Source organism: Panicum hallii, chromosome 6 (assembly GCF_002211085.1).
Source record: "Panicum hallii strain FIL2 chromosome 6, PHallii_v3.1, whole genome shotgun sequence".
NCBI classification, from domain to species: domain Eukaryota; kingdom Viridiplantae; phylum Streptophyta; class Magnoliopsida; order Poales; family Poaceae; genus Panicum; species Panicum hallii.
In genome coordinates, this window is record NC_038047.1 from 45,047,474 (window position 1) to 45,063,725 (window position 16,252).

General features: G+C 45.4%; 3 protein-coding genes and 1 non-coding gene across 5 annotated transcripts; 3 read left to right on the forward strand and 1 right to left on the reverse strand.

The window, feature by feature from the left end:
• Positions 1 to 2,685: 2,685 nt before the first annotated feature.
• LOC112897071 lies at positions 2,686 to 7,920 on the reverse strand. 2 transcript variants are annotated; one of them, XM_025965264.1, is made up of 10 exons: positions 7,645 to 7,920; positions 7,240 to 7,322; positions 6,459 to 6,532; positions 6,207 to 6,384; positions 5,760 to 5,842; positions 5,379 to 5,688; positions 5,166 to 5,284; positions 4,159 to 4,677; positions 3,836 to 4,048; positions 2,686 to 3,584 (listed from the first exon to the last, which is right to left on the reverse strand). In XM_025965264.1, exons 3-10 carry the CDS (start codon positions 6,525 to 6,527, stop codon positions 3,243 to 3,245), a joined length of 1,833 nt encoding a protein of 610 aa, XP_025821049.1. In that variant the 5' UTR covers positions 6,528 to 6,532; positions 7,240 to 7,322; positions 7,645 to 7,920; the 3' UTR covers positions 2,686 to 3,242. The 2 variants fall into 2 exon arrangements, with proteins under 2 accessions (XP_025821049.1, XP_025821048.1); XM_025965263.1 differs by lacking the exon at positions 7,240 to 7,322 and having other exon boundaries at positions 7,645 to 7,901.
• A 933-nt stretch (positions 7,921 to 8,853) lies between these two features.
• TRNAE-CUC lies at positions 8,854 to 8,926 on the forward strand. The gene has a single exon. It is a non-coding gene; the product is annotated as a tRNA-Glu (tRNA).
• A 106-nt stretch (positions 8,927 to 9,032) lies between these two features.
• Positions 9,033 to 10,708, forward strand: LOC112897079 (dihydroneopterin aldolase 1-like). The gene is made up of 2 exons (XM_025965272.1): positions 9,033 to 9,430; positions 10,309 to 10,708. Exons 1-2 carry the CDS (start codon positions 9,237 to 9,239, stop codon positions 10,502 to 10,504), a joined length of 390 nt encoding a protein of 129 aa, XP_025821057.1. The 5' UTR covers positions 9,033 to 9,236; the 3' UTR covers positions 10,505 to 10,708.
• A 903-nt stretch (positions 10,709 to 11,611) lies between these two features.
• Positions 11,612 to 16,184, forward strand: LOC112896169 (probable protein S-acyltransferase 19). Its single transcript, XM_025964085.1, has 9 exons — positions 11,612 to 11,877; positions 12,877 to 12,990; positions 13,085 to 13,483; positions 13,642 to 13,710; positions 13,784 to 13,855; positions 13,936 to 14,061; positions 14,264 to 14,344; positions 14,429 to 14,623; positions 14,781 to 16,184. Exons 1-9 carry the CDS (start codon positions 11,833 to 11,835, stop codon positions 15,801 to 15,803), a joined length of 2,124 nt encoding a protein of 707 aa, XP_025819870.1. The 5' UTR covers positions 11,612 to 11,832; the 3' UTR covers positions 15,804 to 16,184.
• The last annotated feature ends 68 nt before the right edge of the window (positions 16,185 to 16,252 follow it).

Genomic DNA, 16,252 nt, shown 5'->3' on the forward strand with positions numbered 1-16,252 from the left:
GTAACCTTTTATACTCACTCGAGAAGGATGCAATACTCTCGATTACTGCATGGCAGGTTGGCATTGGCCTTAATATATTATGTTGGCTTTAATTAGTAAAGACGTTATCCTGGAGAATGTTCTTGAAAGAATACACCTATATGAGCCCGACTGTTGGACGGTCGCAGTCTGTGAGATTCGGGTGATCTCTATTAAGCTCATGAAGAGACCAGGGAGTACGACCTATGTGCTCCAACCGCGAAGTAGCCTACTGGAGGTTAAGTATCAGTTTGACTGTAAGTGAAACTTATTTGCACAAAACTTGCTATTCAAGGCTTAGTCCATTGTTCAATTTGTAAATGAGTGCAACTTACTATTCTAGATAGAAGTTCAACTTAACAGTCTCCATTGAAATACCGGTATATCAAACAACAGTGGGTTGAGACAAAATCATAATGAGACTTTGAGATCTGGTGGGGATTGTTGCAATATTTGGGCCCAATAGTGCAAAGGCCCACTATGTAAATCCAAATAATTCCAATAAAATCTCAAAGGCCCATTAGTGCAAAGGTGTATGGCAACAAGTTAGTCCCACCTTGCTAGTGGAGGTGGAGGAAATTCAACTTAAATAGTTGGATGCTCTCCATGCTCTTGCAAGTGTGGGTGAGAGGAAGAAGGAAGAATACGCGCGAGCTCGCTCGCCTCGCCTCGCCGGGCGCGGCGCGGGCGGGCTTGGGCTTGGGCTTGGGCTTGGGCTTCGGGCGAAGGGCGCACGCACGTGACGTGCGCGTGAATGGTCCGCCAAAATCCGGTCCAATCCTTACGGGAATGCAGCTTCCTTTTGCAGATTTGTTTTGTCACTTTGAATCTGTTACGGATTTCACGCGCGGAATTTTTGGGACTTGTAACCGACTTGGTTTTTGGGACGCCAAAAACCATAGCGGTTCCTTCTTATAAATACGCACGGGTGCCGACTAGAAACAGAATATAATAGGCGACGCACAACACGCCTCGACCTGCCTGCTGCGCCGCCGCGTACGCTACTTCATCCCGTTCGTCGGCGTGCACCGGCGATCGGGAGAGCAGGTCTCCGGAACCTCGTCCTCAGCGATCCTGCACCGGGAGAGGGCGAATAAGGTTTTTGGGAAGCGCTCTGCGCAACTGCTCGAACGCTTCCACATCGCCTTCATCTACGTCCTCGTCGCCACGGCTCGTCTTCCTCCTCGTCAGTGGGGTGCGACTCGGCGTTGTCAAGTGCGCGGAGGCGTGCTGATCGTCGCCGTCGTCTTCTTTACCCGGTTATTCCGGTCAGCCTAGAGACGTACGGTTTTCTTTCCCTAACTATATTTTTCATACCTAGTATGATCTGGTTAGGGTTGATCTTGCTGCTACAATATTTTATCTTAAATCACTTGATCAGCATGTTTACATATGTTCATTTTCGGTACGCAATTTTCGTCATGGTCATGATTTATCTTCGGATTAATTTAAAACTGAAACTCTTATTTTTTCTATCATCCGCCACCACCTCGAGGCTTCCCCTCGGAGGCGTCCCTTCGCCGGCGGAGCCCGCCGTCGCCATGCACCGGACGCACCCCACAGTCTAATCCGGAAATAGGGGGGTTTCTACAAATAAAGGAGGTTTATTGTAAATAATTGGATCGGGATTAATAGTCGCGATCTGATTCATGGGGTTTACTGTAAATATTTGGATCACAATTAATAATCACGATCCGATTTAGGGGGCTTTGTGTAAATATTAGAATTGCGATTAAAAGTCGCCATCCAATTCGGGGGTTAGTGTAAATATTTTAGGGGGGTTCTGTAAACTATATTGACTACGGTCTTCTTCCAGCCCCACTCTCCTCCCGGCTCCGGCGTGCCCGCGCCGCCGCGATCGCCATGGATCCTCCTGTCCCCTCCCGCCCGCCAAAGACGGCGGCTTTGCCGGTGACATCCACCTGCGCGTACGCGTCCCTTCCGGCGCGAGTGGCGAACCACTCCACCATCCTGCGTAGCGCGGCGCGGGAGCACGCCGCGTCGGGGCACGGCAGCGCGAGGCAGCGGGCGCCGCCGCCGTCCAGCGCGGCGGCGACGTAGCTGCGCCAGCACCGCGGCAGTAGCGGTGCGCGCAACCCGCCGAGGCAATGTGCGCAGCGGGCTTCGCTTCCGCGCAAATGCCGCACGCCACGACCTCATCGTCGCGGTCGCCAGGGACGACGGCGAACGGGGTGTCGTCCAGGCTGACGGCGTCGCGGATCTGGTCCTGCTCGGCGAACCACTCCTCGTGCAGCCGCAGCGGGCTCTTCGTCTTCTCGGCGACGTCGTCGCCGCCGCCGTAGACACGCTGACACAGCAGGTCACGGACTTTGGCCCTGTTGCCGTCGGTGAGGTCGTAGACCTCGCCGGAGCAGTTGTCGTGGTCCTTGGCTTCCTTCCCTTGTTTCTAGATATCTTATATATGGCCAAAAATCGCAACAAGAAGATCGTGACATCACTTGATTTTCAACTCCAGCTTCAGATCATATCATAAAATGAACTGCTAAAGGTAGCAAATATGCAACGCTGAAAAGGCCTTAAATATTAGCCTAAAACTATGCTTTTCATTCGCTGTCAGATTATAGCAAGCGCAAATTTCAAATCCTGTCATGAGAGCTCACAAACATGTAAACCTCGCAACCATAAATCACAGGAGCACATGACAGCAAATTAAATGCCCCTCCCAGCAAACATGTATGATTATTGAGCCATTATTACTGTAGTTATCACAACCAGTTCACTTGGATAGCGTTTATGTTTGCTTACATAGGGAGGTGTCCTGCTCAGACATTACCCCAGGAAAAGAAGAAGAAGATAAAACAGTAATAGAACAGTAGATAAACGAGGGATTTTACTTAATAGTAAGCAAAATGGCCTTATTCATTTGCGATCGGACAGGGAGACTTACAGAGGCTTGCACAAAAACTGCAGCTCTCCTTAAGGCTAGCCACTAAGGAATCATCATATGATGCAAAGAGAAGGTGAGAAATACTAGGGAAGGAGGGGGGAAGGAGAAACTATTCAAGAAACTAAAGCTTCCATCCAAGGTTGGCAAAGATCTATCCTAGTGTACATGATTGCTGGACCAAAAGCGCAAGAAGCCATCTTCGCCAATGTCTTTGTTTTCAGCACCAACATCCCTGTATGTGCAGCCCCCAAGATTTTGATCAGGAAGCATGTGGATGATATTTCAAGTACAGCCCAACCGCATCGATCAAGAGTCCCTATGACAAACCACTCTGCTTAACTTCGACTGGCTTCGCAGGAACAGACGGATCACCCCCAGACGCTTTCTCGGACGAAGGGCTTACGGTCTTGGACTCACCAAGCCGCACAGCCTGAGCAAAACTCTTGGTGATATGCCCCACAAGGTCAGTAGGCACAGTCAAGGGCTTCTTGGGTTCAACAGCAATAGAAGTGGATATATGTTGCTGATGCAGCCGTGCCTTATTTTCCTGCAGCGCTTTCTCACGCTCCTCATAAAAGTCAAAGTCGTCAAGGATTGACGCATCATCATCATGGTTCTTAAAGATCTTTAGCATCTCCAGTCCTTGCTCTAGTTTCACCTACAATAGGCTCAAACAAGCACAGGTGTCACACTAAATAGGCAATGCATTAATATAGTCAAATTTCAGTATGAAAGTAAAATGGAAAACAAAGGCACAGAATATTAACAGCTGAAACGGAAGCATGAATGGCACATCCTAGCTAGTACACGATATGTATCTCATGAATAAAGGAGAGCTATGTACAACAAAAATAAAAAATGTAAATTAAGCAAATGGAGATAAGACTAGAGAGAGAGAAATCCAAGTACCTCCTGTGTGTCTCGGCTATTCGTTACAGGTTTATTGTCGTTGTTTTCAAGAATTATATGGCGGAAGAGATTATTGGGGACATCCTTCACTATGTGCCACTTAACAGGAAACTGACCAGTCCACTTATCTTGCTGCCAGTAATCCACACTTTTCTCAAAGTCCACTGGACCAATCATCTCAGCAACACCACAGAATTGTGCACTAGCATTTACCTGTATATTTTTGTATCAACTTTTCATTATTAGCCCGAGATAACAAGATGGGAAGTAAAAAGGACTGACTGACTTAAACAAAACAATAAGTAAGATGATGCTTTAGTTACCGAAAACAACAGAAAAATGGGGCAGTGCTCTTCCTTCTCCTTAGCTTCACGATAAGCTGAGTCCAGTTTCTTGTTTCCATTTGTGGTGCTAGCCCAAACACCATATTTGACGCTCTTGTGCACATTATCTTCACTGTATGATTTTATGATGAAAAATCTGGCATTTGTGTACTCTGTAACAAAGTCAGGCCTATTGTATAACTCACGACCAACTCCTGTAGAAGGCTTCTCATCTTTACTGTCACCCTCTGGTTGCTTCTTAGGCTTAGTAGCGCGCGGACCCCGACTTTGCTCATTGAGAAAGTCAAGCGGGCCATTGCAGCTGCAAATAAGGGCATTACCCCTTCCTCTTCTGCGCCCTTTCTCGATGGAGATGGAACTTCTACCATTAATGCCAAAGCCAGGGAAGGATCCCCCACAATTACTGGCCTGTGGGAACATCCCACCATGAGAGAAACCCCGTCCGTAGGAGTCAGCTGGGGATCCGAAACCGTAAAAGGGCTTCTGGTGAGGTGATGGCTGAAATCGAGGGAACCAAATAAATATCAGAAGGCAGATCTACAAGTAAGCAAATTCAATCATGCAGAAATACATTCCTGTCTCTTAGAAAATGATTTTTCAGTCTTTCTGAACATATGATAAGCATCACCACAAAAACAACAACTTGGAATTCCATGCAATTGTGAGTAACCCCCAAAGCAGTGACAGGTGGATGCAGGCAAGAGCAGAATTTGAGTTGCAGCTGGTGGCTACAATCAAGTCTGAGTTTAAATATCAACGACAGACATAAAACAATGAATATGAAAAGGCACTAGCTGGTATATACTGAAGGTAGGTTTTACATTGTTCTTCGTGGATTTAGTGAAGCTAAGATTTGTTTCTGAAGTGAAAAGCTAACCCCAAGATTCCCATGAGAGATAGTAAATTGTGCAAAAAGCTGCATCCATGAATTCTCAAGTCATATTCGAGGGAAGATAAACATAGGGTTAGCAATGTGAAGACAATACCATTCCTGAAGCCATTGGAAAGTTGCTTTGGCCAAAGGCTCCTGAAACACCACCAGCAGGTTGAGGTGAAGCTGCAGGTGATGGAAATGACCCAGTTCCTTCTGAAGATCTGAACCATTCTGAAAGATATAATCAAAGGGCACAAAGTTAAGGTCTCACCTAGAACACAAAAGACCTAAATCAACTGAACAAAGCACAAAGTTAGATAATAACCAGGTCTTGGGCCAAAAAGGAAGCTGTTCGGACTCAGAGTATGAGTATCAGCAATAAAACCTCCTTGTGTTGGATCAATCGGCATCATTGTCTCACCCTGTGATATTGGAGGAGAGCTTAAATATGGCAGGCCAGGTGGTACTGACTGCTGGTAGTAAGGAGCCGAGAAGGAGAACTGCTGAGGGGTGTAGAGCTGACCATCTCCACTAACAGCAGTAGGTACAGGTGTTGTAATAGGAGAATAATGAGCATATGGGTCATATCCATAGCCACCATGGAACATCAAAGAAGGGTCCTCATTGTACACAACCTTCAAGAAAAGACAAATTTAGAGAAGTGCTCTTTGGAAAAATTTTAACAAAGGAATTTTTTTCTACTTACTGTTGGACCCACTTCCAATCCTTCGACACTCATGTAAGGAGGATATGTGTCCCATTCTTGTGGAGGGTTTTCATATCCTGAGCCTGCTCATAGAGGGTTAACTATGTTATGGATCCAACAAGCATTCATCAATTGCGATGAGAGCTGCAAAATCAACAATATTAAATAAAACAAAATAAGTGACTCAAAGGAGTCCACTGAAAAACAGGTTTACATATTCTATTGATCTATTCCTGACAAGCATAGGTAGTTTCATAGACAAAGACATCAAGAGCACCTCCTAGTACATATGTCTCAAACTTTTGGTATAATTGCTTCTTTATGTTTCCCTAGGTTATTATTTCAAACTATACAGCGCAATGCATAAGTCCATGCTCTGTAACAAAAAGTGACGAGGGAAGGCAAAACATTACGCAAAGTGTGAAGAGAGGCTATAAGCAAGCTGACCTTGGTAATAGAATGGCTGCGCCTGAGAAGCATAAAAGTTGTGTGGATATGCAGCATTATGGTCCACATCTATGTTGGATGTGCCAGCTTGGGTTTGGCCTTCACTTGGTATATCGATAACATTTGAATCAACTGAAATTGGGGGAAAAGTTGCTTTCTCATCCTTGCTGGGAACATGCTGAGGTAGATGGTTGATACAGTCAGCAAACAATGTAAACAAAAAGTAAAGGCAATGTATTGAAAAGTAATTACCTGCTCTTTTGGCTTCTCAGTGAGACCAATCTTTTGATCGACATCAGCTATTGGCTCCTGCTTGTCCATGGAGCCTGAAACAACAAGGTTCAACAAGTGAGGATATCCAATGCTAAGCAGAGTAAATAATATTGCTGCTACCTAGATACCCTTTGTTCTGGCCCTACCAATTTCAATTTTTTTTAAAAAAAGTTGCTATGCCACAGATCTATATGGAGTAAGACTAATGTCTACTTATTTAAGTAGCAAAAAAAGATAATTGCTTCCACAGCATATTTACATCCAGATACCATGTGATCCTACATGCGATGCATGCTGCATTTAATTTCTAAGGAAACATGTCGATCGTAGACAAAAGCATGCATTACAATCACCGGCACTCAAAATTCCCGTACTTTGTTGCACGTGCTTGGCAGTTTAACCTACATGGTTATGACTTTGAAGTTAAGATGCATACACGATGCACACAAATCCTATGATCAGTCGAAACAAGACCAGATCACAACTAAGGCCTCAACTAAGGCCTCTCCAAAAAATCTAGCCTCATGACAGGGATGGACACCCTGCCACAACCCTCTGCTTTACCACGGTCTGCACCAACCATTAACATGACGTACACTCCTGGCTGCTAATTGCTTCTGAAGCCCGTTCAGGCATCTAAAATCACGTCCAACCCACCCGAATTGACTGTGCATCGCTACGGAAAGCACATACACGTGACGCTTTCTACACCGTACCCAACCAATTAAACGTGACATTGATACACCCGATGCGTACGAACCTGTAAACGTCCCGTTGCTCCTAACAAAAAGGACTCGCAATGCGTGAAGCGGAAGCTTGGGCGATTCCGCCGTGCCTTCGCTGCTGGAATCAGGAGCGTACACCATGTCAAGCAAGAAGCCCGATCGACTCAATCGCAGACTCCTGATACCAAGACCGATTTATTCCGTAACTCGAAATCACAACATTGGCGACGCCTGAACCTGAATTCGCATAAGATCTTACGCACGCACAGTGACCCGGGGGGGGGGGGGGGGCAGACGCACAAGAATTCGGCGACAAACCGGATGGATCGAAGAAGAAAGATTTTGGATTTGGAAGCTCCAATCAAATCAAAACAAAAGGATGGTGCATCAAAACGAGAAACGGACAGCCGATCAAAGCGAGGTACAGCTCCCGTACATACCGGCAATAAGAAGGAAGGAGCCGATCAGTCGGGGCTGGGAGGGATCTCCGCTCCAGCGAGCGTCGAGGGCGCCTACTACGATAGGAGGGGGAGGAGGACCGGTGGGAGGACGCCCGGATCGGCGCGGAGGCCGGCGGATCTGGCGATCGGATCGGGCTCGATCGGGATCCCACACCTGTCTGCGGCTCGTGATCTGATGAGCGGATGGAGGTGTCGAGAGGCGACGGGACCTCCCCCTTTTTCTCTCTATTGCGCGGTTTTTTTATTCCTAGTATTACTTATAGGTGGCGTTAGGATTTGGATTTTCAAAAGAGAGAGACAAGAACAAGCATTTATAATACAAAAAACACAACTTCAACTTTCCATTCCACAAGGTACATCCGATCAGAGTAATCCAAAGATTATTCTTGCAAATTTTACTATCTTTCTTTTCAAAGTTGTGATTGATAGTCGAAGTATAGCTATAAACTGACGAATCGTACAATAAATTTGGAACTAGCACAGGTATAATCTAAGTTGGAACAAGCATTTATAATTCACAAATCGAGGTACTGAGTATGTGAGTGCATTTGAAACTAGTGTGGATTCACCATCCAAAATCAATACCCACAAGATCTAAAATCGGATAAGTGTTAATAAGTTACATCATTTTTTGCTTGAACAACTATTAAGTTGGCTGAATTTACTATGAAATTACCAATCGCCAAGTATAATATATACAACGTGTTGCTGACTTAGCCGGGCAGGTAGAGTGTACAACCGTGCAAGTCAAGTCAAGATCCATCCAAGAAGAAGACGCGCCAGATGCAATTAATTTCGAGTAACCTTATCTTTCCGTCCCTTGATCTAGGTTTAGATCCCATCTAGTACGATTGATCTAGCTGTTTAATTAATCCAGATTGGTGGCTGATCGGATCTAACATCCAGGCTTAAAAGTTTCTTAATTTCAATTAACTCCAAAGGTTAAGAAATGAATGCGCAAAGGTACGGCTGTGTGTTGATTAACAGTGTAACTAAAAAAAAAGGAGGACGAGGCCATAAGGTCCAGGCTCAGAAGATCATGACTTACTACTTGTCAATTTCACTGCCGGACAGACGGTGTGAAGTCGCTGAAAACGAAATTTAAGATGACAAGTGTTTTCACTGTAGCATTTCACAGAAAACGAAATTTAAGATGATGGACGTGTTCATTTTACCATTTCACAGAAATCCGTTGTAGTCTAGCTGGTTAGGATACTCGGCTCTCACCCGAGAGACCCGGGTTCGAGTCCCGGCAACGGAATTTTTTTTTCCCGATCTCTCTTTTTGTCCTTTTTGGTGTCCCTTCGTGGGCCGAGGAACAAGCACCCAACAAGAAGACAGGAAAATCTCCGAGGGGCCCAGGCGGCCCAAACCATCATCACTTCCCTCTCCATCCCTCCTGGTCAGCTCTCTCCTCCCCAGCCGCCACCGCCAGCCAGCCATGCTGCGCTAGCTCGCGCAGCCGCGCTACCCATGCCCAACCAATCCTCCTCCCCTCCCCTCAACTCCCGTACTTAATCCCTCCTCGTTCGTGTCGTTGCGTGAGCCGAAGCGCGGCCATTCCCATCCAAATGGCGGAGGCGGGTCCCGGCGGCGACAAGCTCATCCTGCGCGGCCTGCAGTTCCACGGCTTCCACGGCGTGAAGCGGGAGGAGCAGACGCTGGGCCAGAAGTTCGTCGTCGACGTCGACGCCTGGATGGACCTCGCCGCCGCCGGCGAGTCCGACAGCATCGCCGACACCATCAGCTACACCGACATCTACGGGTTAGGTTCCTCTCGCACGGCTGAACCGCTTCGTTCCTGCTTGTTCACCAGCATCGGTTCGTGCTTCTAGTACGGACTGATGACGATGGTTAGGAATTAGAATCACCTTTCGGGGACCTCGATGAACCATGAACATGTATGTGTGGTTACGGTTTGCTTTGCAGTTGGAGACCTTGAATTGAACATGCCTGCAAGTAATTCAGCCTTGCCGTAATGAGCTCAGTTCGTCCTAACCTGCCGTTTAGTATGATTGATGAAGGGCAAGGAGATTATTGTGCTTTGGTGGACATCATTCATTCTTTTGCTGGAAATTTACTCTGTCCATTCAGCTATGCAAGTATTACTCAAAATTTAGGACCTGAAGTTATGGTTTCAGCCTGCAGGCAAACCAAGAGGCTTCATCAGTTGATAAAAAGGGACACCATTTTACAGACAGCCCATGCGTTTCAGAATGATTCGTTTCCAAATTTAGTCACCAAAGTTGGAACCTTACAGTTTCCGGTTGTCACTAACATCAAATGTGTGATTGATTTTACTGTTTACGCCCCTTCTGAAAAGAAATATGTGATTGTTCTTATTTACACCGAACCCAAATGTGTTATGTACTCATGTGTTCCTCTAGCTGGTTATGTAATAACATTTTAACTTGTCGGCGCAGTTTTTAAATTTTGAATGGAACCCCATGAGATAAGAAGAACAAGAAGTCCTGAATGAAACTATTGCCAGGTCTTAAATTTGGCTAGTCCTTTCTTTCCCTTTCCTGGGGAGGGCACAAATACACGCACTTCATTACTTCAGAGTCCAAACTTGTGTCCCCAATAATGTGTCCTCAGAGATTTCCTGATACTGAATAAATCTGCTTTGCGCCTCCTCTGCAGGATTGCTAAGGATGTCGTCGAAGGCACGCCGCACAACCTCTTGGAGTCGGTGTCTCACTCGATCGCAAAGGCCACGCTGCTCAAGTTCCCCCAGATCTCCGCGGTCCGGGTGAAGGTCGGCAAACCTCACGTCGCGGTGCAAGGCGTTGTGGACTATCTGGGCGTGGAGATAACGAGGCACAGAAAGAAAGCGTGAGATGAACAACCTGCTCGATCGGAAGCACGAGACTGATTTGACTGTGGAATGGGACTTGTTTGATTGCTGATAGACGATACTGCTGTTGGTCTTGCTACTGTAATCGAACAGTCCACACTTGTTCGCATCATGTTTGATGAACAAGATTTGGCTGTGCTGTTGTGTGAACTGAAACGGGAATAATCGAATAACAATTACAACAAACATTACTTTTCTATTTTTAAACAAATTGACGCACTTCAAACATCACCTTCTATAGTCCATGGTGGAGTTACAGTTTTGAGATACAAATGAAATGCTTGCGAAATGGTTGGCCCGTGAATACAAATGCGGAGAGAGAGGTGCTTCCATGCTCTTGAGGAAAAAGTATGAGAGGCATTTCAAAAAGAGAGAAGAAAAAGATAGTACCTACCAAAGGAGAAGAAACACAAAATCCATGCTCAAAAAGGCGGCCAATGGTTTTAAAAAGCAGCCCATGGAATGGAAGTGGTTGGGAACTGATCGATCGCCGCTCTTCCCTAATCATTCAATTCCCTCTCGCATTCATCCGTCCTGTTCTGGTCTACCTGTACTGTACCAAGCTCCCTGCCCTACACGTAACATACTGATCAGGACCTCAACTATTCCTCCTGCTCGCATTGGCCTTCATTCTTTAACCATCATTTTACTCCTCCCATCATAAACTCCGCCCCAGGGATATGGTTGTTTATGTGTTGGATTAGAGCATGATTCCCTGCACGCTTTATGGTCAAGGAACAATGTGTGTACTAGTATATTAGTATTAGACATGCTCCTACTATCACTTAAAGCAGCTCAGATCACCTGTTCAGATTATTTTATACCAAATATGTCTACCATTACCATGACACTAGAGTGGAACCATGTACCAAATATTTTCAAGACATACTATTATCTTATAAAAAAATAATGTGAATTGTGGTTAGTAAGTTCCAACCACAATCTTACCGTCTGTTTGTTGCCAAGCGATCACAATTCCAAGACAACAGCCGGACGGGACGCAATCCTCCATTGTCAAACTCAAATCTTTTCTTGGTTGGTTGATCCTCAACTAACCTGCACGAAAATGGCAGCGCAAACCGGCGCAGTCAAAAAAGAAAAACAACCACCAGAAAAGAAGCAAAAAAGAGAGAGGAGAGAGAGTGCGTCCGCTCCTCGGGGTCTTGATTGACTCTTGAGCTACTCTACTCCCCAAAAAGCAGGGCAAAGGACTCCCCTCTCTGGTGCGGTGGTGCCAGAGAGAGACTGGAGAACTGGAGGAAAGTGAAGCGGAAGGGAGGAGTAGCGGCGAGAGGAAGGCGAAGGGGGCCATGGCGAGGAAGCATGGTTGGCAGCTCCCCGCGCACACGCTCCAGGTGCAATTCCCCTCCTCTTCCATCTCCCTTGAGAATTTTACCGCAGGAATTGGCTGAAAAAAAAAAACCAACGTATTCGGTCTCATCAGTTTGGAGATTTGTTTGCGAGTGGTTTTCACTCCTCGGCGTAATCTGTCACAAATTCACAATCCTCAGTTCGTATGTGCTACGGCCTACGGAGAGGGATACGCCTAACGTGGTGTTCAAAATTTAACACGCGGGGTGCAAGTGCAATCCTCGAAACAATGCTGCTGCTATTTTTTTCCCCCACCACGAACGCGCGATTCTGCTTACAGTATAACACTGGGGAGAAGCATCTTAGATACGACACCTCTCGTCTAGCACTTTGATTTCTACTGAAAGAGCTGCAAACGAAAGAAACCCTTTTTTTTTGTTTCAGATATACTACTAGTAACTAGGAGCAAGCTACTCTTAGCTGTAGCTCCAGTAGGGATGGCTTTTGTTCACGTTGTTGGTTTGGTGATTAAGCTACTGCCTGAAGGCCTAGATCATGTCTAACACTGGTGATGGTGAACCTGTTGTATATTCAATGATTATGGAACCACGTACACAGTGCTCTGATGGATAGCTCCATATCTAACTTTCTAACATTTAAAAACTATGTCTCAATACTGCAATCGGTTTGTGCTTCTGACGAATCTTCAGACTGTTTAATATTTTCCAACTATCAATCTGGCAAAAAGAAGGAATGAAGTTACCAATTATTCCCCAAAGGGCAAATATCATCATGCTAAAAAGTTACAGGCATGCATTTATGTTTTATAGTTTACAGTGCTATCTTAAATTAGTTATGTACTGTTAGTTAAAAAAATAAATTGCATGCAGTTATTTTCACCTCTACACAAACATTATGTTATCTGCTCGCCTTTTTTTCCAGGATTATTGTACTCTGATAAAAATCCCAAACTTGTCCAAGACGTTCTGTTTTTCATCTTGCCAACGGTGGCATGACAATTTTCCTAATATATTATGGAACAGGTTGTCGCAATTACGGTTTTCTTGCTTCTGGTGGTTGCATTTTATGCGTTCTTTGCACCATTTCTAGGGAAGCAAGTCCTAGAATATGTTGCAATTGGCACCTATACTTTCGTGGTAAGCCAGCCAAACTGCACCTACATTGTATTTCTTTGTCATTTAAACGCATTGATGGCATTGCTATAATTTTTACTTGCATGAATTCTGCCAGGCATTCGCTGTTTTCATCCTTTATATCCGGTGCACTAGCATAAACCCTGCAGATCCTGGGATCATGTCACAGTTTGAGGATGGCTTCATTGATGCACCTGGAAGTACTGCTGACATACAGGGCAAGGGCACAAATTTGCCAGAAAAAACTGATACTGCTGCTGGAACAAACTCCCCAACTTGTAGGAGCTCTCTAGATGGCTGTTCTAATCGTGGTGGTTTAGCTGCTGGAGACGCAAATATAGATCTAAGGTCCCAACCACCAAGAAATTCAAGGAGCTGCTTACTTGGAGGGCTTGTTTGTGCTTTGTTTATCAAGGAGGATTGTAGGAAATTTGATGATTCAGAGAATCAGGTGGACGGTGAAGATGCCTTGTTTTGCACATTATGTAATGCTGAGGTACATCCATGTGCAGCTGTTCAATGTTTCAACCACACAGCAGCTTTTGCCTTATCCTTAGTCAACACGTCCTATCTGTCTTAGCTGCCACACAACTTGGGTCAAAAGTGAAAACTTGTGTTGTCAGGTCTTGCTGACTTGCAAAGAAAAATTTTCAGGTTCGCAAATTCAGTAAACATTGCAGAAGCTGTGACAAGTGTGTGGACGGATTTGATCATCACTGTCGGGTATTTCTTACACAGAAACTGCACGCACCTTAAAATTTTAATTATGAAAATCTCATGTTTGGATCCTTGGCAGTGGTTAAATAACTGTGTTGGACGAAAGAACTATTTCACTTTTCTCGCTCTGATGACTACCAGTCTCCTATGGGTATGTAAAGTGACTTTGTGTATTATTTAATCTCTAATAATTCAAGTACTTGCTAAACTATTTTATCTTTCGTATTGTAGCTTGCTATTGAAATTGGAGTAGGCATTGCTGTTCTTGTCATATGCTTCATCAACAAGAATTCAGAGAGAATTATTCAAGACAAGCTTGGGAATGGCTTACCTCGTCCTGCCTTTGCTACCATTGTAGTAAGTTCTAGCACATATTGTCAATACTTTAATATTGTAATTTAATCTTGCTACTACATTATCAATTGTAATGAATAGATTTCTAGAACTGTATACTTCTTTAAAAATGTGACAATTCTATAGTCATTGTTTCCTGTTTCCATGACTTTGTTAGACTAAGACTTTGCTATTGGTTGACTGATTGTAAACTTCTTATGTGCAGGCCTTTTTCACTCTTCTTTCTCTAGTTGCTTGTGTACCTTTAGGAGAGCTTTTCTTCTTCCACATGATCTTGATCAGAAAGGTTTGTCTCATAATTTTCACCATGAACAATATGCATAAAGAGGCCATCTTGTTTCTTACTATATTGCTTTTTTTTTCTACGTAGGGGATCACAACTTATGAATATGTTGTTGCAATGAGAGCTATGAGTGAAGCACCTCAAGAGGAAGAAGACCAGGAGGAGGTAAACATTGTTTACTCCCCAACAAATTCAGCCACTACCGGGTTCAGTGGTGCTAGTTCACTTGGTCTTCACTACAAGGGTTCATGGTGCACACCTCCAAGGATTTTTGTTGATCAGGTAATTTTCAATGGTTCAGACTGCTTTGAAAATTTGGGTCCGGCTAAAAAATTGCATACTAACTTTGAACATTGGGTAAGAAGCTGCGTGATGGAAACGATGTGTAACCCAAGAGGTGTTCTTTTCTAATTTTTCTGCACTTCCAACTCTGAAACAGGATGAGGTGATCCCACATTTGGAGCCAGGCATGGTACCATCAACCGTCGACCCTGATGCTGTTGGACACGCTGAAAGAGCAAACAAAGCCAAGAAGCAAGTCAAAATCAGTGCCTGGAAGCTTGCAAAGCTGGACAGCAATGAGGCAATGAAAGCTGCAGCGAAAGCTCGAGCATCATCCTCTGTCCTCAGACATATAGATACCCGCAGAGGTCCAGGGTCTAGCCTTAGCTCTAGCGGCAATGCTAGCATGAGAAGCAGCATGAGTGCTGATTACAGTGGGAGTGCCACAAAGGAAAAATGGGCTGATATAAAGCTGTCGTCTCTTCATAGCTCCTCGTATCCTCAGAGCCTCGCAAGCCAGGACGACTATGAATCAGGCACGCAGAGTGCTAGCAGCATAAGCAGCCCAGTCCGCACACACAAGCCTGCGCCTCACACTCAGATTAGTGTTCCACCTCGTGCGCCCCCACCACCTTCAAGGCCTGCACCAATGGTACCGAGGCCGCCACCTGTTCCAACCACACAGATATCCAACCCTGTGTTCCAGTCAGCAACATCTTATGTCCGGGAGAACAGAAAAGCATCAGTTGTTTGGGATCAAGAGGCCGGCCGGTACGTTTCGGTGGCACCCGCACCCACAAGACCAGGAGCTGCTGGTGGTGATCAAGCAGCAAGAGCACCTCGGTTCTTGGCAAACCCAGGTGGTGAGCTAAGCAATCGCGGGAGAAATCTCGCGCCCGTGAATGCCTCTTCCCCAGCATTGCCATCGGGACAGCCGTCTGAGAGGTTGGCATACACTGGGCAGTCGATATTCTTTGGCGGACCGCTTCTTGGTGCTGCTGCTGCTGCTGGCACTCGGAGGAGTGATGACGCGGGTGCAAGAGCACGACCCGAGGAAAGGAGGGAGCTCACTGCCCACCAACAACCTGACACTGGGGGAGAGAGGAGGCGAACCGCAGAGTCCTTCCCGGTGTTTGCTCCACGAACGTTTCAGAAGAACCCACCACCGTTCAACAGGTGAGCTCAGGGTACTTGTTTGCTGATAGATCACTACCGACAATGGGGGTAAGATGATCGCTGCAGGGTGACATGGTAAGAGTTCTGAACAATTGATCACCAAAGATTGCCAGCAGAGCAGCATCTGTCGGAAATCCATCGGAAAGGGCCAACAGGGCTGATCTTTACAGTGAAGCTTGACTGGAATGAAAACTGGAAGCATGACAGTTAGAAGAACCGATCGGTTGTGATGTAAATTCTTTGCTCGTTAATTACGGGTAGCATTTTTTGTCCAACTTTCTAGTGCTTGAGTGCTCAGGACGAGGGTGTCTGAAATCCATACCATTCCAAGAAATCCTCACAGTTTATAGAGATTGCAATACATCTTATACAAAGCTTTATGGTTTCTTATTCGTTGTCATTGAGCCCCAGTATCTCTTTTACCTCGATTGCTTTTAAATATTCATTAATACT

What these genes read in the sequence shown, in the direction of transcription:
- LOC112896169 (XM_025964085.1), top strand. Translation starts at nt 11,833, where the DNA reads ATGGCGAGGAAGCATGGTTGGCAGCTCCCCGCGCACACGCTCCAG. An exon ending in GCACATTATGTAATGCTGAG is followed by an intron (nt 13,484 to 13,641) that starts GTACATCCATGT and finishes AAAAATTTTCAG; the next exon opens with GTTCGCAAATTCAGTAAACA. An exon ending in TGACTACCAGTCTCCTATGG is followed by an intron (nt 13,856 to 13,935) that starts GTATGTAAAGTG and finishes TTCGTATTGTAG; the next exon opens with CTTGCTATTGAAATTGGAGT.
- LOC112897071 (XM_025965264.1), bottom strand. Translation starts at nt 6,527, where the DNA reads ATGGACAAGCAGGAGCCAATAGCTGATGTCGATCAAAAGATTGGTCTC. An exon ending in GCAGCCATTCTATTACCAAG is followed by an intron (nt 5,843 to 6,206) that starts GTCAGCTTGCTT and finishes CTCTATGAGCAG; the next exon opens with GCTCAGGATATGAAAACCCT. An exon ending in CCATTTTTCTGTTGTTTTCG is followed by an intron (nt 4,049 to 4,158) that starts GTAACTAAAGCA and finishes AAAAATATACAG; the next exon opens with GTAAATGCTAGTGCACAATT.
- LOC112897079 (XM_025965272.1), top strand. Translation starts at nt 9,237, where the DNA reads ATGGCGGAGGCGGGTCCCGGCGGCGACAAGCTCATCCTGCGCGGCCTG. An exon ending in AGCTACACCGACATCTACGG is followed by an intron (nt 9,431 to 10,308) that starts GTTAGGTTCCTC and finishes CCTCCTCTGCAG; the next exon opens with GATTGCTAAGGATGTCGTCG.